The following is a 22,312-nucleotide window of genomic DNA, read 5'->3' as shown; positions in this document are numbered from 1 at the left end:
GACTGGTGTTGGTTTGCCGGCACCTCGATGACTTCAACCTTCCACAATCGATACCGCCGATAGCGAGATAGGCAAACAAATTGTACAGCCCTAATACGTTGCCGGGTGCTCAACAAATACTTATGCCCGATAACTGTGTTCCGGCGAGCCGATTAGATAAACGGCATCATTCAGCATTCTCATTTCTGAGAAGTTGGGCCGCGAAGTTCCCGCTAGCATTGATCCCCACGACGATAAGGGCACGCATTTATGAGTAGTAGTTGGTTTTGGCTGATAATATAGTAGTGCACACGCATTCTGTTCGTTCTATCACAGCATGACTTCAAACAAATCCCATTATTATTCAATACTTAGATGATATTGAATTTGTTCGTACTTTAAATTGAACACACATCGATCCAAAATTACAATATCAAAAAAGAAGTATAACTCAAAATTAATATTGAAAGCAATAAAATTGCTGATTTCGTTGCTGAAAGGAATGCATATTAGAACTTTGAATGTTTGAAATTGAATTGAATGTAGGGCTTATAACAATAGAAACGCGTTTGTTCAGCTAGATAACTCCCTTACCGATGGAACTCAATCTTTTGGTGGCCTATTCTCAAATATTTTTCCGAGTTTACGTCGTTTATTCTTTTTCAGATCAGCTTATATTTTTCAAATAAAAAAATGCCAACCATCGCCCAGTGGCACTACCAATCAAGAATCATAAAAAGAAATTCATTTCATCAAAAGGTTAAGAAAGACGAATTTAACGGTAAAAGACTGTACATTCGTGTAGCGTATGTTGCATACATTAAGGCAAACTGCTAGTACAATGCGTTTAATGATCTTTCGTGGGATTATTTATGAAAAAGGGAGAAAATATAAATTATACAACTTTTATTCAACAATTAGAATATGTTTTCTGCATTACCAAACGTTTTTACTCAGGTATTAAAATCAGTTTGCTACTATCTCTCACACAGGCACTCACATAGTTACTATGTATTTTCGAAAAGCTTTGCCAAATAACACTTCCTCTATCGTCCCGCTACGATCCGCTCGGTTAGTCCCTTCCATTAATACACGATTACGATTCTATCAAACCTCAAGGCCTCATGTTCATATTTCTATCCAATGCGCAAACCCTACTGGACGCAATGTTTTGACTGTTACGTTTTTAAATAAAGAAAATGAAGGGGAGATACATCGTCGCAGCTTACCCGACGGAACTGCAAGGCGCCACCGGTTTTAAAATCTATTTTTAAAATTCGTTGTTTCACTTCATTTCACTTCAGTAGCTAGTTTCATGGTGAGACACGCGAGCCAACTGTATTTTGGGCGACTTCGGTGCGTTTCAACCACAATGGAATGTACTGAGATCACAACTAATACTAAATGATTTCTTTTCCTGTTTTTTTTTCCTCCCTCGTTCCTCAATCCTATTGGGATGGATAATTCCTTTGTATGAATCGATGCAAACAAAAATGCGTTCACTTAAGCCAATACGTTTCGATCCCTATGAGTGGTGATCGACAATCCGGCGCTATCCGGCAGCATGCTGCATTACAACTGCGTTGTAATAACCGATTTACGAATAATCGTTGCCTCCTTCGGTTTCGTCGGACCGGTCACTACGTCGGACGAGACTAACCACGGTGAAATGTCCACCGGTGACGGTTTGATGTTTTCCTTCATCCGATCCTGCGATGAGAGTGGGTAGAAACATTAATGAACAAGACGTTTGCAGAGCTTTGTTTTTGGTTGACAAAAGATTTCTATTGAACTGGTATCGTGTGGAGTATTTCTAGTTTACAATATACAGAGGGTTCATGCTGATAGATGAATTTAGCATAACATTATGTGTCCACGATCACCAAACTCAAATTACACATTAGTACAAGCAACAACAGAACATGAAGACGAACAATTAGAAAAAAAACTAAACTACTCAAGCATATACGGTGTTAGTCGCGGCCTACTTACCAGTCCGTTCGCCAAGGACTTTGGGGTACATAGTAGCACCCCTCCCTTTCTAGGAACATTAGTAAGTGGTTTGGCTACAGTACAGTACAACATCGGTAACACAAAAAACGTCACAAACCTTCAGAAGGACCGAGGCACCAGTGCCGGTGGACGTCGTCACGCCATTACTATCGATCACATCACGATCTATGCCTGGTGCTGCCCCGTTGACAGTGGTGTACGATGGTGATTTCCGGTTTAGATCCGACGACTCTGCCCCAGGTACCCCCGATTGTTCAACCAGTTCGTCCACCTTGAACGGATTGTTGCTCTTGAACTCGCTTAAGCGCACTGTTGGCGTGGGTGGCATTTTCTCGGCCACCGATGTGGCGATGGTCACCGAGTCTGTCGGCGTCGCCGGTGCATCTTCTACCGTCGTCGTCATCATCGCGATAGATGGTGAGGACGAGGAGGACGACGCTGCACCACTTGCCCCGCCGGAAAGGTTGTGGAACGGATTGGTCGACTTGGGGCGCACCGGTGACGATGGGCCGGACATGTTCAGGAACGGATTGTTGACATTGTTGCGCAGCAGTTTGTCGACGTCCGCATCCGATCCGACGGCTACCGGACTGCTGCAGGACGATGAGGACGATGATGACGATGCCACTGGAACGCTTATTTTTTCCACCACACCACCCTTCTGCTCGGAAAAGTGCGTCACCGTGACGGTGTCGGTCGTGAGCGATGGCGCTGGCAGTGCAGCGATCCCGTTGGTAAAGGGGAGCGTTGGAGACTCTACGGTAAGAATGGCACCGCCCGAACCACCGGAAGCTCCTGCTGCTGCTGCCTTTGTCGTAGTGGAAACTGTGGACACCAGCGTCGTGGAAGGAAGGAAACTGCTCACGGACGTACCCATTATTCCGGTGGGCGATGGCAAACGACGCACGGCTGTCGCGTCACTCGGAGAGCTGACCATGCTGGTGATCGTAGTGTGGCTGCTACCGCTGCTTCCCACCGTTGGAGTCGTCGGAGTGGTCGTACCGGTTAGATTTAGTGTTAGCTTATCGCCACCCTATCTCATCAAAGGTGCACGGAATCGTGGTGCGTGCAGGCAATTAACGAACAGTTAAAAGATGTTTAAAGCAATTCAATGCCAGTATTGTACAAAACATTCCGCAACAAAGAATCACACACACACAGCCGCAAACACACATTAAACATACATAACACATTTTACAATATTTCGCATGACGAGCGTGCGTGGTTCATAAAAAAAAAACGGGGGGAAACAAAACGAAACAAAAACAAAAATAAAAATGATAACCAATGTTGCAATCATAAAACAAAACATTAGAGAAAACGAGCACACGAACACAATATACATTTAAAAAGGCGACAAGCATTCGATCCTTTGTTTCTCGCGATCGCGAACACAACGGTACAACATTTAGCAAGACAAAATGTAATGGATCGGAAGCAGAAATGGGATGATTATATGGCACGATTGGCTTAATTTCGAGTGCACTTCCTGGGTGATAAATGTATATAAAATGGTGCAGAGTGTGTAAGAAAGGATCATCGATACGGGTAAAGATTATGGTTTAGGTGCAGTTATGAAATCCCATCCGATAAGGACTCGTGGTGCTTCGGTTTTTGACTATTGTGAAGTGTGATTTCGTTCGTTCGTAGCACAGAGCAACATTTGTGACGTGTGTTCTCGGGTTTTGTATCGCCGAAATAACACATATACGTACCACCGAGACGAACGTAGCGGCATTGAGCGACTCCGGACCGTCGTGCAGTGGCTGGCTCGGCACGTACAGCTGATGATTAGTAAGCTTCGGATGCAGTTCCTCCTCAACGCGTGCTGCAAGTGAGATGAGTTTGTTAGTAGAAGCAAACGACGGGGGATGGTGCAACGCAACAAAAGCAGGAGAATGGAGCACACCGGTGGTCTTACCCTTTAAAATATTGCACTTGATCTGCCCGGGAGGTAACGGAACGCCGGCCCCACCAGTCGCTGCAGCTGCCGCCGCGGCCGCCGCCGCATTGTTGGACAGTTTGATCTGATTGTTCGGCTTCTCGGCCGGCGTCGTGGCCAACTTCTTCAGCGTGTCGTTGTTAGTCTCTAGCTCGGAAGTCTTGTTGATGGTGATCTTAAAGCTACTAGCATCGTTCAGCTCCACGCCGTGCAGCGATGGCGATGGGTCCTTGGCGATCGTCTTCAGCAGCGTATCGATCTGGCTGTCCCGGTCGGACGAAGACGTCCCGTTCGTGTGGATGCTGAACCCGGAGCTGATCGAAGCCTTGCCGAACGAACCACCTGTGTGGTGACTGTGATGGTGATTGTGTCCCCCCGATGCTCCGCCGAACCGCCCGAACGTGGTCATTTCGTGTGCTTCACCGAAGGGATGCTTTCCACTACCGGTGGCAGCGTGGTCGTGCGCTAAGCCCGCCTTGCCAAAGGAACCCATTTTGCTACTCGCATACGCCACATCTTCGCTGGAGGAGATGGATTTGTTCGAGCTCAGCGAGGGCAGGTTTCCGTTCATGTAACCGGTGCCACCGGCCGACGTGCTTCCGCCTAGTGCAATATCGGACGTGCTGCTGCCACCCAACCCCGGCACGTGGTTGTGTATCACCGTGTTCGCGGATGGAGTCGAGGTGCCGGAAGTGCCAGAATGCTGTCCTTCGTCGGCCGAAGAGGCTCCACTGGCAGGCTGATGGTGGTGGTGGTGGTTTGGCGGCAGGAGAAGATGCTGTTGCTGGTCGGGCTGGGCGGCCGCGGGCGCTTGCTGTTTCTGTCGCTCCCGAAGGACGTGCGATTGGCGGCGGGCGAACCGTTGCGAGGGCCGTCGCTCAAACTGGACCGTCCGGCGGGCGCGGTTCTGCTGCGTCGTCTGAAACTCGGTCTTGCCCGAGTACCGGAAGCGGGAGCCCATGCGAAAAAAGTTCTGCCGCGCCGACGGACCCTTGACTGGGGCCCGCAGGCGGAAGAACGCATGATGCTCGACCGCACACTTCCACAGGTGCTTGCAGGCTTTCTCGTTGTGCAGCCGGAACACGAACGTATGCTCCTGCTCGCGCCCATGGTCGTCGTCCTCCACTACGACCAGTGTGAGCTTTTTCTTCTTGAAGTCCAGCTTGCCAATCTTCGGCCAGAAGAAGAGTCCGATCTTTTGACTGCCCTCGAATACGAGGATTCCCGTCGGCGTTAGACCTAGATGATACTCGCAACCGTCTTTTCCCTGTGGAAGCAAGAAACACACGTCCATAATCCACTCCTTCATTCCGCTCGTCACGTGTTCTGTCTTACCAAAACGGTATGCATATCGACACCGTACATGTCCAACCACTTGACCTTGTTGAGGAAGCTCGTCTCCGCCTGGGCAGGCGTCAGTCCGCGACACTTCTTGTACTCCTCCAGAATCATGATCTCCAGCTCCTCTGTTTGGTTGGGCACAAACCGGAACTCGGACACCGTAGCCGCCGAGTGGACCGTTTCATCGAAATCTCCCAGTTCGGCTGCAAGCAAGAGAAGCACACACACACACACAGAATCCCGTTAGTTCTATGTTAGTTCCACACTCCACGTCTACGGTGATTTACTTACACTGCAATGCCAGTGCGGCCAGCTCGGATGCCTGCGGATCCGGACACTCTAGCCTTCCGTCGAGCAGATCCTGCTTGAGCTGCAGGAAAAACTGATAGCGCGTCAGCTCCTCGCGCAGCGTGTTCGGTTCCGACGAGTAGAACTTCACCTTCAATCGCAGCGTGTACGGAGGGCCAACTGGAGGAGGATGGGAGAGTGCAAATTGCATTAACACATCGGGACACATCTTTCTTTTTTCCGCTTTTCGTCCAGCTTACTTTTCACCTGCTTCTTGATTGCCTTCGTCGGATCGAGCCAATGTTTCACGTTGTTCGCGTCGGTGAACTGGAGCCCGAAGTAGTCTTTCTCGATCAGATCGAGCGAGTAGAAAACCTGCTCGTACAGATCGCTGGCCATCGCTTTTTTCTGTGGACGATAGTTGAAAGGGCAAACACATTTCCATCAGTCGAGTTGTTTGGGTTGTTGCGAGAAAACAAACGGTAAGAATATGTTCAACGAAACTTTTCCCCTGGCGAGTGTCCCTAGAAAAAGGGTGGTATTTTGTCGCGGGTTATAACACGAAAAAGAAAATCACATTTGATCGAACAATGCATCGTGTGAATTTTTACCTATTGTTGATGCATTACATTAAACAAGGTAGTTGAAACACATTCTGTTCATGTTGTATTTTTTCATTTCATTTTAAAACCTTGCTCTAGGAAAATCATATGTTTACTACTGGAATGAGAACGGATGACAGTCAAACGAAAAAAAGTATAAACCACATTAAAAAAGTCAAGGAAAATAACTTCTTCGGTGGTCTTTTTTCTTTGAAACAGTCTTTCTTTTTTGTGGACCAATCCGTCGAATGCATTTACCATTCGGTAACCGATATGAAACAACATACAAAGGAAAACATCATGGGTGACCCATAAATTATGCCTTCCCGACTACAGCAACGGAAGAAAATATCGTTTCTCCCGCTTCTCAATAATAGGAGCAAACGTGCGCAGGGCACGGAAACGCCATTTCTTCACACCATACCATCCATCCCGAGGCCGGGTCGGCCAGTGCATTGCCATTGACCGGATCACGTACATCAATCCCTGACACACGGCAGCAGCAGCAGCAGCCGACGTATGCATCCCACTGCGTTTCACCTTCCATTTCCCGGGGGGAAAAGAAAAATAAACAGCAAGGTGGAAGTGCAGGCAAAAATTAAGGTCAAACAGAACGTACATACGCTGGTCGTGTTTTGCCGTGCGAAAGTGATAGTTTCTTCGACTAACAGGCAAGAGAGTCGACCCGCTCCGGATCGTTGTTTGCCCCATTAAGTGGTGGAAACAGCTCCATCTCCATCGCCAGTGTACGGAAAGCGCGCGATGAAGCCCGCGAGAAAACCCGGAGAAACGCCGATGGGTTCGAAAAATCGGCTTTGAAGAAAGAACCGGCACAACCTTTTGGACCTTCGAATAGCCTAATGGATGTACGAAGCAAAACAAAAAAAACACCGGGGAGGATGGGAGGCGAAAAGTGGGTAGTAATCGCAGATTTCCTTCAATGCAAACCGATGCATGATTTCCCTCTTTCTCCCCGCCCCCTCACATACCCGCTCAATCGACGCTAATCATGGACGCTCTTTGGGACCAGCCTGATTGCCTCTTAATTAGCTTCCATTTCCTTCAGCGCATCACACATACACACACACATACAGACACACAGGGTTAGCTTCTTTTTTCCGGTCATCGAATCGAAAGCGAGAAAGAAGTAGAAAACTATAGACAACAAAACATGTTTGGGCTCAATTGCATGTACGCAGGGTTCATGTGTTCCTCACGGTTTCCATCCAATCAACTTCGGAGGCACTATGGGATGGGACGAATTCTATTCGACCTTTGTTAATTGCACTGAACATTATTTTGTACCAGTCAGCAAGAAAAAAATAGTTCAAATATAAAACATACAGCATAAAATATACGAGTTTTCCACAAATGTTTCCTTCTTTTATGTAAAATATGTGACTTTGAAAGTTTAATCATTCTCCCAAAATAATTTAAGAAAAATTCTATGGTTTTATTAAACAATTGAAGGAAGCAATATGATAATTTGTGTTGACCTATTGAAATGATCTATTGATCTATTTATGCTCCAAAATAAATACCCTTTGCATTTTCAGGCACTTAACATCGACTTTATGTAACATAACCCCAACATTTTCAACACGTTTTCTTAAAAATAAGTCTTGTAACAAATATTGTTTTTAGATTTTTTTAGGCTTTACAATTAAAGAATTGTTATTATTATATGGCAAAATATTTTGATTGATTTGGTTGACACGATACTACGGCACTGCTGAAGCCTCAGGCTACGTTCAGTTTAATTCAATCTCTAGATTAGACATTTTAGTTCATATACGAATGGTTAATGCCAGATATGCAGTTTCTTTTACTAAATTTAGGTAGGACAAAAAAACTATCAGATTGTTTACCGATTAGCGAAAGAAAGAAGGCAGTGTTTCCTTTGAGTAGATTGCTAAAAATTATACTAAATTACCGAATCAATCTAAGCTATCTTTAAATGAGAACAAGAGCACATTCACCCCAGTATGCTATTGGCCCATAGTGGGGGGAGGTTCAACAACACGATGGACCCACTGACACTCATATCGACAGCATTAACGCCGCGTACAGAGCACACAGTACCTCGCTCTTCTTCCATTATCGCCTCGGGGATTCCAATCACCTCCTGCCTTTCCATCGGGTGGAAGATCCCGCGAAGCCCGCGGATGTCCTATCCGCCACAATGAATCACAACTACAAACATGTGCTCCGTGGCGGGGTTTGGAAAAGCACACGAAAATGCCAACCAACGCCAGCCAAACATTGCCATGACGATTTCCCTCGTTTAAATGGTATGGATTTAACCGAAAAATAAAATCGGTACACGGTTGAAGGGTAGGCCAATGTGGTCCTCCTCTCCCTTCTTCCTCGCTCGAGTTGAGAAGGTTACGGAACCTTTTTTGTTACGGATGTTTGTTTTTTTAGCTTTCGAAGTTCGATCCCGACGGTCAATGTCAATGACGAGTGACCGAGCGCGGCACTGGAGAGTGACATATTTGGACACGGTGCGTTTCCCATAAACCCTTCGCCGATGGGTATGCACACACCTGCATGAACGTACACGCCATGTGTTGATCATCGCCATCGTCGGGGCGGCGATCATTCTTCACCCCCCATTCGTTCGGTTGTATGAGTCATTTCTTGTCCATTAATGCCCGGGAGTTATCAATCAACGCACAACGGTAAAGGGGCGTATTATCTGTTCCCACCACCCTTCGTTTTTTTTTTAAACACGCGTCCGTGACATTCCACCCTTTGGTATCGCAGACAGCACAACACGCACACCAACCGATTGACCGGTCCAGTTCCGTGCTGTGAACGTTGAAAAAAGGGTGATTTCACTGCTCAACATCCGCGAGAACCGACGGCCGGCTCCAAAGCCCAAGCACATACACACACACACACACACAGCCAAATACAAACACGCGGAACATCGAGCGGGGTGGGAGACTATGGGCTGACGTCACGCATTATTTATTTTTAGCCTTTTACGGTGCATCATAAGCGCGACAGCGTAAGATGCAAGCGCAATGCCCCGCGCACCGTTTTGTGCTGAGGTAATCGTTTTCGGAGCCACGATGCGATCGTCATCGCCTAGCAAGCAAGCAATAAAATCGAACAGGCGAGACCTGTTAAGTAACGTCGGAGAGCAGCTTGCCCTTCTTTTAGTTGTTGGTAGACGGTTTGGCAAAGTGGAAATTCTAAATGCTGCACGTGCTTCTAAAGAGGTTGGTTATTTTGTACTGCACGTTTACAGGGAGGTCTTTCTTACAATTATGAGACCACATCAAGGCAAACAACGCGCATGCATCTTCGTGTGGTTTGTTTGTTGGTTCGTCGCTTGTTCCATTTTGTTTGCCTAATAGCTTTACACGCAGTATTTAACCGTCTGCTTAATTGCCCGGACAGACTGTACGTTCTTTCGAGGCGTCTTGGGGGAAGCACGGCAACTTCGTAAGCGGAAAAATTGCGCCGAATGCGACAAACGCACTACACTGTGCCGTGACCGAAAAATGTTGAAAACTACCAAAATTGCGACGGCAGGTTCTACCGATCCAAGGGGTAAGCAATAAATTTGCAACCAATTATGATAGTGAAACCGGGGGGGGGAGAGGTGTACAACACGTACTGGAGGTCTGTGTTTGCGTGCCAAATGAATGTTTTCCATGACTCGACACACAGCATCGTTTGAACTAAGCATTATTTAATGATCAAACACTCTCCGCCAGCCGAAACGTTTCCCATCGTCTTGGAAATTCTAGCGATAGGGAGAGAACGGGTGATTGTGTTGCTTGTGCTTCGGTTGGTATGTAGGGAGAATTTTCTGCAGATAAAAATCAGCGCAAACCCGGCGTGTAGACGTCGACCGCACAAAGAAACACTCCCACCAACCCTCGCGATCATCTCCCCCCGCTTGCCCAACGCCCCAATTATGGCACCCCGGCTGGATACTGTCAACAATGATAATGTTTGTGCTTTTGCTTATGTAACGCGAACGATACCCAACAAACGCCGCCACAGCAGGGAAGGGAAAAATGTGGAACCAACCGGTGCTCCGGGCACCAATTTCCACCATCACCACCGAATGTTTGCATCCGCAGCTGGGAAACGCCGCGGGTTGAGGCAGACGAAGTTCCGAACCGGCGTAAGAAAATCTATGAACTTTTCGCTAGCTCCGAACCCCCTTTTTTTTTTGCTGCCGAATGGTTTGGTGCGTTGAAAAGTTTCTTGAGAGAGATTTGAGAGGGATTCCTTATGACATGCTTAATTTCTACTCACAACAAGAAATCTCCATTTTGGGAAACATAAAATAGCACAAAACAATGTTTTAAACCGGCATAATTCGTGGAACATTTTTCTTTCGTTGGAAATTCCCTCTTTCTCCAGTTCAACCCCAAAAGGGTTCGAGTTGTATAGTTTTAAAATTGTTTGGAACATATGGGTTTCTTAAAACGACTTTACTTGTAATTTTCTAATTTTTATTCTTTGGAGCTTAAGAGCATTAACTTAAAAAACAAATGCCGTACTTTCATAAAGTTACAAAAATTATCTAGGTTCTATTTTTGATGTCACATTTTGTTAATTATTATTTTGCGCGATCTTTCTAATTGTATGCTATACTTTTAATCGGAAAGCACTCGTAAAAGTTGAACATAAGTAAAATTTAATTTTTTTCAAACAATGATCAATAAATGATAAATAAAAATTGTCAAGAAATTGTAGCAAAAAAAAACAGTAAGACTAATATCCGTGTATAATTCAATAAACGTGGATAAATACAAAGATTTCATGCATGCGTCAATGTTGCACTTTTATGTTTCCAGCATGTAGAAAAAAGAATTGCTACGATTGTTAATCCGAAGTAAGAAATTTTATTTGCATTTACATTTTTATCATTCCAGTTCCCGTTACCTGTCGATCCATGCGACACAAGCGTGGCACCTTTTGTGCCGTACAGCCTGCGTTGCCCTCTTTCGCGGGGTAATAAGCTCGAGAAGGTACTCGAATCACGCCACTATCTTCCAAAGAGGTACCACACGCGCTGAAGAAGAAGGTGTTGTGCGCACACAAGGTAATGCACCGCACGGGGAAGCGGGGGGATCCATGGAGCTCTCCACCCGACGAAGCGGGTTGCATTCGGGGGGAGAGTCCAACCAGTCGGAATGGAAAGAGGTTATGTGATTCTGTGCCACCACCCCGCTCCACCGCCGCCCACCGGAGGGGAAGGTGTGTGGTACGGTACGCCAGCCAAACAAATCTTTGTCTACACACATTTCTGCGTTTGCTCTCATTCACTTAAGGCCCGGGTTTGGCGCGTGAACAGTGATTGGTTTCGCGAAAGGTTTCGAACTCCATTGCGCGAACCCGCGACAAAACAAGGCGATCGATTGTGTGTGTGTGTATATGTAAAGGGGTTGCAGCAGCACCAGAAGAAACTGCGCCTCGCACATGAATGTCGATCACGTTCAGGACGACTACGTCATCTGGTGCTGGGTTTGTCCCGGTGAGTCGAAGGAGTGGATGTGGCATTATGGAAGAAAAAGGGTGAAAAAACCACAACACATTTACGACTCATGATCACGATTGTGTCAAAGAAAATCCACCGTGTAGAGCCCAGTTGGCGGAGACGAAACCAAACATTTATCTTTTTCTCTACTCAACTATCGATACTTTCGGCTTTGTCAACCGCATCCTGATGTGTGATTACCTCAACAAACGATGCTTCAATCGATTTTCAGTAAACCACAAAATGGGCCACCGAAGGCACCCAGCGGCAACGAGACGAAAATACAACACACCGCCCCCAGATGGACAATCATTTTCCCCAGGTCGGCCAACCACTCCCAGAGATTGCAGCGAACGGGAAAAACTGGACTATCGGGGCCATTAATGTGAAAGGTGAAAAACCTCCCGCGTCCCTGTGGCTCCGTTAGCTTCGGGTCAAACCCGCTTTGAAAACCCGTTTTCCAAACAGCTGAGATTTCGTGCTATGACATTTGCAAATGCAACCCGTTTGCTAGTTTCCGCATTCGAAGCTTCGAGTGGCTTACCTGCAAATGAATCTAATATTAGAAGATGTTTATGGTAATGTCGATTGATTTGCTTCTCTTCAGATGACGATGACTAAAACCCCGGTGGTAATGAATAATAATGAAAGCCGTAGTTGGAAGGAAATATTCGTCATCTCGGTAGCCCATCATCGACTGTTGACTCACGACTAAAGATGCTAATGCGTTGAACAATTCTTCCAGGCGTTTCAAGATGTTTTGCAAGCGTTTGCCAAAATACCCAAACCACGTGGAGCGCCTCATAAATGTGTGCGGCAATTGGTTACCCTCTTTTAACGCCACCAACGCATCGCGATAAAATACGTACTTTTTAACACGGACGAGCGTTACCGTGCGATAAAATAATCATCACCGTCATTACAGTCAAAACCTAACCCGCAAAAACTCATCCGCGGTCACTTTCTACTCGTGTGTGTGTGTGTGTGTGTTTCTTGTTTTTTCTGATTGCCCACCGAAAGCAAAACAAAGCCAAACCCGATCTTGCACTCGATCGTGAGCTAAAACGAGGCAGCGGGAAATCAACACCAGATGGGGAAGGAGGGGGAGGGGGGGTGGATCTCGCTCAACGTTTCCGTGGTCAGTTTTCGGGCCAATTTTACACGCTTGAACCGTGTAGAAATTATTTCATATTTTCCCCCAAATTATGGCCCCCACCCTGCTTGCCGCACTCAATTTGGCCACCGCAGCATTCCGTCGTGGAACTTGGCCTGGGGGGAGGGGGGACGAAAAGGTGGAGGACGAACAGAAAGGCCCCGCGCGCTCCACGACCTTTTAATCTCGTTTTGCTTTGGCGGGTTTTGCGCGGGCGGTTGGCACGCGTCCGCATTTTCTTCGTCATCCGACGGCTGAGAAAAGAAACGTCGGGAAATTTTCCATAAACAAAATGGGATTACCAAAACTAAAGCCAAAAATGGGAGTAAGTCACATCCAAGGTGAATAGCAGCTTGAAGCCAAGAAAACATTCAGTAATGTGAATCTTTAAAAGCATCTTTCTTCGAACACCACAAACATCTCTCTCGCATTAAATTTAGCAAGAGATGGATTTTTTATTGCAAAAGTCATACTTCAAATGATTGCATTAAATTTAAACAAGCATTAACAGTTCGTTGTATAAATAATGTAGCCATCCAATCGGTACATTTTAATTTTAATCATAACAATGAACTGTTTAATGTATAAATTAAATTTTTACCAACGCCCATGACACAAGAAGCATTTCGGGAAAAAGTCGTTGAACCACAAAGCCACCGCAAATTTAAGCTACATTTCCGGCTGGACAGTGGCAGACGAGAGGAGGCCGCAATCGTAAATCACTTCCAGTTCCGCCAAATTGCACGGGTGCGATTAAATCTCGGCTCATTTTCGCCACACGTAGTAAAATTGGCTCGCCGAAGCTTCCATCACAAGTCAAAGAAAAGTACGTCCAAATGCCAAAAATCGATTCCTCGACCGTGTTTGTTGTTAGTGTTGCGTTTGGCGAGACGTCGTGCGTTCGGTCAACACACATAAAAACATGGTGGAAAACATACGTAGTACAAATAATGGTAAACTACTCCCCTCCCCCCCCCCCCCCCCCCCTTCCACCCGGCTACGCATCGACCGCGATCGCCCTCCCCCGACCGATGGATCCCAGACTTTCTACTTATGGAAATAATTACTACTTTCGGGGTTTGAGTTTTTGGCTTCGAAAAATATATTTTACAACCAAAAAAAACAAAACCGGCGGCCACTTCCCGGGCGGAAACAAAGACGATGCTATAATGTCAGTGGGGGGACTGTGAGCGTGGTGGCGCCGGAAACCAACCAACTGCAGATGCCTGCAATCAGCGTTTGATGGTAATTTTTCCGAGCTTTTACTGCATATTGCATTAGCCGGTCGGTTTATTTCGAGCGTCCATAAGACCACCATGGAAAATCGGTCGTAAGCAGCAGCATTTCCTCCAGTCTCCGCCATGGAGGGGGTCTTCTCTCCCTAGCGCGCGCCAACGAGTGCCAGGTTGGGAGAAAATGGACAGCAAATTTGGCAACGAAACGATTGTTATCGTGTCTTCTTCATTTTCTTTTTTCTCTGCCTTCCTCAAGCGGAGCACCAAACGCAATCGGCGCGTCAGGCATTTGTCAGCTTTCCGTTGCGAGAGATTTGATGCACATAATTCACCAGCTTTTTGGTCCCCCCTTACCTTAGGTGGTATTCGCCCCCATCCTATCCCTTTGGTCCGACAAGGGTGGCGGTTGGCAGCAATGTTTATGAAACGTGTTTTAATTAGACCCGTCTTTCGATGTGAAATAAACGACAAGTCACCAAGTTTTTAATGCACTTCGCCTCGTCTCTTGCTTTTCAACAGCGCATCATGCAACCGATTTTCACAGCGCCTGCACATCGGTATGGGTTGCCAATGATAAAATCGCTCATTTGACCGTTCAGTTTGCAAACGCAAAATTTGAGCGAGGGAGGCACAAAACATTTCATTCGTTACGAGACATCAACAACGAAGCACAATGGATAAGGATCAACCGATTGGAGATGCCTCTTTAAGATACCAGTAAATTGGGAAATTTTTTGTTCAACGTAATAGTCGCTTTTTATTGAATTGAAAACAAGCAAAAATGAAAAGTAGATATTCTAGCTTTAACATTAAATTGGTAAATTTCTACCAAAGACGAGGGTGGCGCAAAACAGGAGTTCCTTCATCGTTGCGAGACATCAACAACGAAGCACAACGATAAGGATCAACCGATTGGAGATACCATTAAATTAGGAAATTTTTTGTTTAACATAATAGTCGCTTTTTATTTGAAATCAAAACCAGCAAAAACCAAGGCAGAAATTCTAGCTTTAACATTAAATTGGTAAATTTCTATCAACGTCATTTTATTGAAGCAGTAAAACCAAGTTTAAAATACAAATTTTATTCTTTTAGTTCACCTTGATATCGACATTTTAATTAAGCATAGAGTATGAAGGAAGAATGCAAAGTATAATCAACCGAAATCCTGTAGACGTGTATTTATGAGCAACCAATCAAGAAAAATATATATCAAAGCTGCGACATATGGTTGTATTACAAGTCTTCTCTGGATGGCAATTTTAAGTACCAGAAAAAATTGGGAATTGAAACCTCTTGCAGTTATTACCGCTGTATAAAGTACGGCTTTCGAGGTAAACTGTTACATCACACCCCAGAAAGATGTGCAAATAAAACCATAAGACCGGTTGTCTCGAAACTAGCTCAGAAAAGCAAGCAAGCAAAAGCAATCGCATTCGATAGTTACCTAAAATAAAATTGCAACCCAGCCCTTTGCAGCAAACATCTTAATTAACTAGACTTATTAAGATGATTGCGATCGACAAGCACGCTTGACGACCGCTAGTCGCAGACCTGCGATGTGTATGATTTTTTGTTACCCACGTCTGGGACCGATGCGAATGACGCTATACTATTGCTCGATTAAATTCATTAAGTCAGATAGCATTAGGTGGAGGGTACGCTATGCGCCTCACCGTTGCATAAGAGCCCGTGTCCCGTGCGCGTTTTCCCACTCCACAGCTAACGAAAATGGGACACCAGATTAAGCTGTCCAAATACCATCGCCACCATTCGCAAACACTCCCTCTCAAAAGCACCGTAGCAGGGCTTCAGAGAATTCGCTGTTATCATGAAATTCCAACGCATCTCCTCAACGCGCGCCGCTCGTTAAAACACTGGAAAGTGTTCGTTCTCCCGTTGGTTCCCTGAAAAAGGGCCTGAAAGTCACCTTGGGTGGAATGTGTTTGATGGGATCCGGGTGCTTCGCGCAACCGCAAAGCACCAACCAAAGTCGAACTCCGGATGTTGCTGCTCGAGTGTTCAGGAAGAAAAGCTGGAAAATCGAGAGGCAGCAGAGAAGAAAAACAAACTCATTCCTCCACAACGGGGTAGAGATCGGGCGGCACCGACAGCAGGCAACGGAGATACGCTTATGGAAAATGGTAAGCATGGGATATGATACATCTGGAAGAGGAGGCAACACTTGGCTGGAGGCCGGTCTCAAGAAACAAGCCGAGGTCGTTCAACGAACGGGGATGCGAAGGGTGGAAAAAGCAAGATCGATGGCAAGTGAGACTGCAAGAAAATGAGGGTTGAGATTTTAATAAACCAACAACACCGCCAATTAAACTGTTATTATTCTCACCATCGACGCGGAGCCGGAAGAGGAGGTTAGAGATTTCGGAGCACAGGACAGGATGAGCGATAGGGGGATGGTGGCTAAACGGGGGATATATATATATATATATATTTTAGGTAGGTGCTCCATGGTGCTTTTCTTCTACCCCAAATGCCCTTCGGGTTCGGTCGGAACTCCACGTCAATGGGAAGAAGAGGAGTATTGGATGCTTCCTCCAAAAAAGGCACACCAACCCCAACCGAGCACAATCTCGTTCGAAACGAGGTGGAGATTTCCAGTTTTCCTCCATTTTCCCATGCCATCCCTTGGCGAGTGTGCTTGCCCAAAGTGCCCAGCCGAAAGAGCGTGTCATGAAACTCGATGCCAGTGGAGACGCGACGAATTTAATCCCATCACCGAAAGACTCGCGCGAGCTCTGGTGGAAGCTTCCTCCCAGATGGGTTGGGTTTTAGTTCTGTAAGCGACACGTGCAGCAAAACCAAGCCATTTCACATGGAAAATCTCTCCATGCGAGCGGTATAATGTTCGAAACAAACAAACCACCACCGTGGCGGAAGAAGTTTGGCCTCGGCTAGAAAGAAACGAAGGGCTTTTCGGAAATAAAAAATGATCTAACGGTTTTTCACCGTGGATTGAAGGGAAGTCTCTTGAGTCACGCAATTCCGGCTATTGTCACCACCATGCCATTGTGAGAAGCAGATCAACACGAAACCCCATGGGTCATGCTTGCGTCACTGCGTTGCATTGAGAGCCAAGAAATTTTAACAAAATAGAATTTGTTTTAATAATTTTACGACAAATCCCCTCGATTCGAGACACTATAATATTTTTGTGGCATGCAAACCACAGTTAGTTAAATTATTTATTTAAAATGACAAAGTACAGTAAAGTTTTCCAACAAACTGCTTTGTTTGCATTGGCAATGGAGGAAGTAAAATAAAGAAACAACCCATCGACACAAACGTTGCATCAAAAGTCAATCCTCGCTTTTTCCTTCGCGTTGCCACCTGTCCCTTATTCGATGTCACACGATGGAATGGTGTTAATCAATATGCCCACGGTCGACGATCGAGGAAGTGAGTGTCTTAGTGTTTAACATCTCCGGAAAAAGCGCTGGGGGAAAAAGCGCAGTTTATAAAAGCAGATTACACACTCGCCAGAAGAAAGACTTCAACCGAGCCAAGCGACGAACCCGACGACGACGAACGCCATCTCTCGAGTGACGTTTCTCGCCACGTAAAAAAGGTGAAATAAGGTGATTTTTTAAAAATCTTACTTCACGTTGGTAACTTGTTTTTTATGCGCCCCATCAACAAGGCTTTTTCTGCGCCATCAAGTGGAACTTGGCGTGTATTGGAAGCAGAAAATGTAGCTATTTAATCAGCTGGTTGGAAACATTGTCACCGTTCAACCCCAAGGCGTGTTCCCACCTTGCCATTACACCTTGATGATGCTCCTGTTCTCGCACAACACCACACCACACGTTGCCTTCCTGCAACGGACGACGTTATCGTCAAGCATGTTCCGCCAGACTGCATTCCACTCATGATAAAATGCATCCAATTCAATGGTATTGCCTCGTTTGCTTTTGGATCTCTCTCTCTCTCTACCTTCTTTCACGTAACCGATGCAGCCATGCTGTCCACTCTTTCCCTCAATCTGCCTTGACAGTGTGTTTATCACCTATCGGGCGGAGGTTCAATAGCATGCCCTCGTGGCGATGAGGCTTTACAGTGTTGTACCAGTGACATTCACCGCGATAGTATGCAACACCTGAACACTTCGATGACGATGATGGTTAATATTAAAATCAGCAAGGAAATTAACTAAAACAACCTGCACACTCTCTTCACCCGAAGCGCAGAAGCGAGCAGCTGGTCGGGAAAATACTTTGTGTATACACGGTGGGGTGTAGAGTAATTGAAAATGTGGCGCAGTTAGGCACCACCTCCCCTTTTGACGGGATGACCACCACCACCACTCTTCATGACCATAAGCGTTTGCATTTGCCATTACAAAAGAGGCAGGGTTTACATGAGCGCCAACATCGTGTTGAACATTAGGTAAATGTTCGATAAATGCCTACGGGGTTACAAGTTGGAGGAGTGTCCGAAGAACGGTGGTGTCTTGTAACTTTCCCACATTGTTTTGGAAAGACGACGAAAAAGGCTATGATTGGCCCACATTCGGAGGAACCGAACGGCACAGCGTCGTTCGGGAAGCAGTGTGGTAGGTACTTGACCAACATTTGCGTGATTAATTAGGGGAGTTGGCCGATCTGCCCTTTACAATAGCGCCCATTACGATGCACATTAAATTCACTCTTAGCATGTGGAACGGATTAGAAGGCAATGTAAGTGGTTTTTTTTTTTAAACCAAATAATTTGGTTAATTAAGGGTTAGAGAAAGGGGGTTTGCTAGTGAAAGGTAAGCATGCAAATCAGAGGGTTACGTTTCGATTGCAGAACAAAAGGCTAATTTTTAAAAACTAGCAAGCTTTAGTTTTTAAAAAGGGAAAATAGGTACTTCTTTTTGGCAAAGGATAATGGGATATACGGTAGCGAGATTAATTTCGTTAATTTCAACTGGCAAAATACATTACAGTTTACATTTATTTGCTTGTGGTTACGTAAAATTGCTCCTCTGGATATGAATATTAAAACACTAAATATGGTTCCATCAATAATTCAAAATTAAACCTAACATTATAGGGTATTTTTTGTATTTTTCGAATGAAAGGAGAGCTAAAATTTAGCGAAATTTAGTGAAAGTAACTATAAGAACTAACGTGTTTATAATGAAGCGTTTTAAGTTTGTATCACCGTACAATGATGAAGGTTCACGAACAAGCAATATGTAATTTAAAAAAAATGCTCTATGGTATTACCTTCGACACGAAAATAAGTCAAGTTCGACTACCCAATCGTTTAGAGTGGACATTCTTTTGAAATGCTTGAGAAAAAAATCAAAACACGCAACGTTTCTTCATGATAGACCTACGTGCACAACCAAAGTGCTTTCTTATCTTATCGATCTCTACCTGACGACCCGAAACGAGGCGGATGCGGACGGAAATGGCCACCCGGTCAGGGTGATAGTCAAACATTTGCACTCGCCCCCGCGCAAACGACGGTAGATAACGAAGCAGAAATAGAAAATATTCGATCAGCGGGAGCTCCGCTCGCTGCTTGCCCACTTACCGTCAAATCCACCGAAAGGTCCGTGTTGTCCAGCAGGATCACGCGGCACGGGATCATGTTCTTGTTGGTGGGAATGCGCTGCGATTTGATCTGGCTGTCGACCGAATCGGCGGCGGCACTGCGCCCCTTCCGGCGGCTAAGAAATCGCAACATCTTGACGGCCGGATGACGCTGCTGCTACCGGTGACCGAGATGATCGTGGGGCAGGGCAAATCTATCGCCCTTTCTGCTCGTGCATACACAAGCGCACGGTGTGCTTCCGTCCGTTGCTAATGGCGACGGCTACCGACGATCGTCGTTCCGATTCGTCTTGCAACGCGGGCTGCAGCAGGCCACGGATTGTTGTGCAGAATGAGGCCAAACGTCACCGGGACACGACGGGTTGTTTTCTTTTCCCTTCCCGCACTCTGTTTGGATTCTTTCCTTTCGCTACGTCGCTCGTACACTCCACTTTCCGGTTTCAGGACGGCGGCCAGCAGTCCGAAAAACAGAGCTGCTGCTTTCCAATCCAACCGTGGACGCGGTTCGCGAGGGGATTTCGATTTCTTTTCTCTTCCGAATAATGATTTCGCGTATTCGCGCCCCCCAAACACTTCACACACACGCGCGCACAAGAACGCTGCTGCACAGGCGGTCGGAGGCCCTTCTTGCGCTTCTTACCGATCGAAGAAATCCACGAATACTTCCTTCCGCGCCCACGACGCTTTACCACCGTGGTGGACACATACACACACGCACAAACACACAACCCACAGGAGCAGGAAAAGTGTGCTGCTTGGATGGGTGTTTTGAGAATACGGGTAACTTCGATGCAACAGCAGCGGGAAACTCTGCTCGACGATCGCGTTCCTTCCTTTCTTGCTTACGTTCTTCGCGAGATCTTGCGATCGCGTCTCGAGCTTTTGCGCTCTCGCTGTGTGTACCACCCCAGCGCACGTCCACTGGACGTCTTTGCTGACCAGACAAATACCCCCACACACACACACACGCATAGGCGCACAAACCCTCGTCGTTAAGGAAGCGGAGGGCGCACGACGATCGCAAACACACGGCGACGGCGACGGTTGCCTTCCTACCTGGTGGAACCACTTTTGGCTTCTTCTGTGCTTCTTCCTTCGCCTGCCGCTTGTATTTCTTGGGCTGTTTTCTTTGCCCTCCCTGTTTTGTCTCACTTTCCGAACGCGATCTCTCCTTCGCACCCACTTTTTGACGATCACCTAGATCGCGTTCCTTTTCCTGCGCACAAATATTCCAGTGTCGTGTCTTCAGACCTGGACAATCGATGCCTTCTTCCGCTTCACCCGTGCTGCCTTCTTCTACTCTCGATCGCACTTTATTTCAAGCTTAAGACGAGCTTTTCTCCTTAGCCCTTTGCACCCATTTACACACACACACACACACACACACCGGAATACGGGTAACTATACCGCCACCCCCAGCTGACCCCGTCACACACGCGACCGGTTGATCCCTTTCCGCTACGTCCGCCCCTCCTTAGCCGACAGTCCAGCGGGTTGCGCCACAAAGATCGATTTCGGCACACTTGGGAGGTGGTGACGGTGGTCGTGGCTTCTTCTGGACTTTTCGAACTTCGCGACGACACGACGGCGACCGCGATCGACACTTCATTCTAGCGGATCGCCAGGCTCCTTTCTCCTTCGCTCCAAGCGCGCGATTGTCTTCCCTTCTCTTTCTCACTCTGTCGTCTTGGTCGTTTTCTTTTCTCGATCAAGAAAGCTGCACACTGCGCTATGCGAACTGCATTCGACTGCCGAATTGTGGCTGAGACGGAGAAGTGTCAGGTGCCCACACTTTATGAAGACATTCTTCAAGTCGAACCCATATTACCGGAAAGGATGCCCGTACGTAACCGGAATAGCACACTTTAAATAAAACACGCATAGCACCATACAAACAGTACCGCAGGTGTTACTCCTAATCCAATTAGATCGGCACGACGACACGTTGTTGTAGTTCCATCGGCGACCTGATTTTGTTTGTTCTACCCATTTTCTTTTCCTTGTTCCACGAAGAAAGCGATTGGCATTGATTTTTACCACCGTTGATGAATTAGTGTCCTTTGCAACGGGAAGAAACTACTACACGCCGCACGGCGAGGCAAGAAAGAAGTCCCGCCTGGCCAACAAAAAAAACATGGATTGCAAATTGCAGTTGGCCGTGGCGACGGAGGTAGGCAAAAACGAAATAACGTTCGAACAAGAACACACGAAGCGGAAGCACTTGCCAAACAGCAGAAGGAGAACCGCTACGGCAACACCAACAAGATCAACAATAACAACAACCGTACGGTAGGCGACGTGTACCGCCCCGCATCACCGTTGGTAACCGACTGGTTGGCGTATCGTCGAAGCTTATAGCGCTGGTAGGGGGGATAGCTTTTTTGGAGCTTTTGACACCTTAAGCCCCCGGCATCTTACCGTTTATACTATAGCGTCGAAAACCTAGCCTATGTTTTTGACAATTGAAAACGATTTGTTTGAAACAGGCGATTTTTCTGTTTCCTACCCAAACTGCAGGGATAACAACGAAATTTTAAATGATTAAAGTAAAATAAAATCAGTTCCATACTACTGGATTTCAATAAAATCCACCGTGTTTGGGATGGATCGTAGGAGTGGACAAGCTTACAGTTCTTTCAGAAAAGGATCCATAACAACTTTTTAAATGTTTTGAAAAAATTTAAAAAAAAAA

The 22,312-nt window shown here is 46.3% G+C and overlaps 1 protein-coding gene across 1 annotated transcript; it reads right to left on the bottom strand.

Annotated features, from left to right (window-relative positions):
• Positions 1-1,506: 1,506 nt before the first annotated feature.
• On the bottom strand, positions 1,507-20,430 carry LOC131289675 (uncharacterized). Its single transcript, XM_058318973.1, has 8 exons — positions 19,601-20,430; positions 5,824-5,971; positions 5,567-5,743; positions 5,270-5,478; positions 3,914-5,201; positions 3,708-3,820; positions 2,090-3,025; positions 1,507-1,689 (listed from the first exon to the last, which is right to left on the bottom strand). Exons 1-8 carry the CDS (start codon positions 19,751-19,753, stop codon positions 1,552-1,554), a joined length of 3,162 nt encoding a protein of 1,053 aa, XP_058174956.1. The 5' UTR covers positions 19,754-20,430; the 3' UTR covers positions 1,507-1,551.
• Between the last annotated feature and the right edge of the window lie 1,882 nt (positions 20,431-22,312).

This window comes from Anopheles ziemanni, chromosome 3, assembly GCF_943734765.1.
Source record: "Anopheles ziemanni chromosome 3, idAnoZiCoDA_A2_x.2, whole genome shotgun sequence".
Lineage (NCBI taxonomy): Eukaryota > Metazoa > Arthropoda > Insecta > Diptera > Culicidae > Anopheles > Anopheles ziemanni.
The sequence above is the reverse complement of the archived record's forward strand: the minus strand, read 5'-3'. Positions and strand labels throughout refer to the sequence as shown.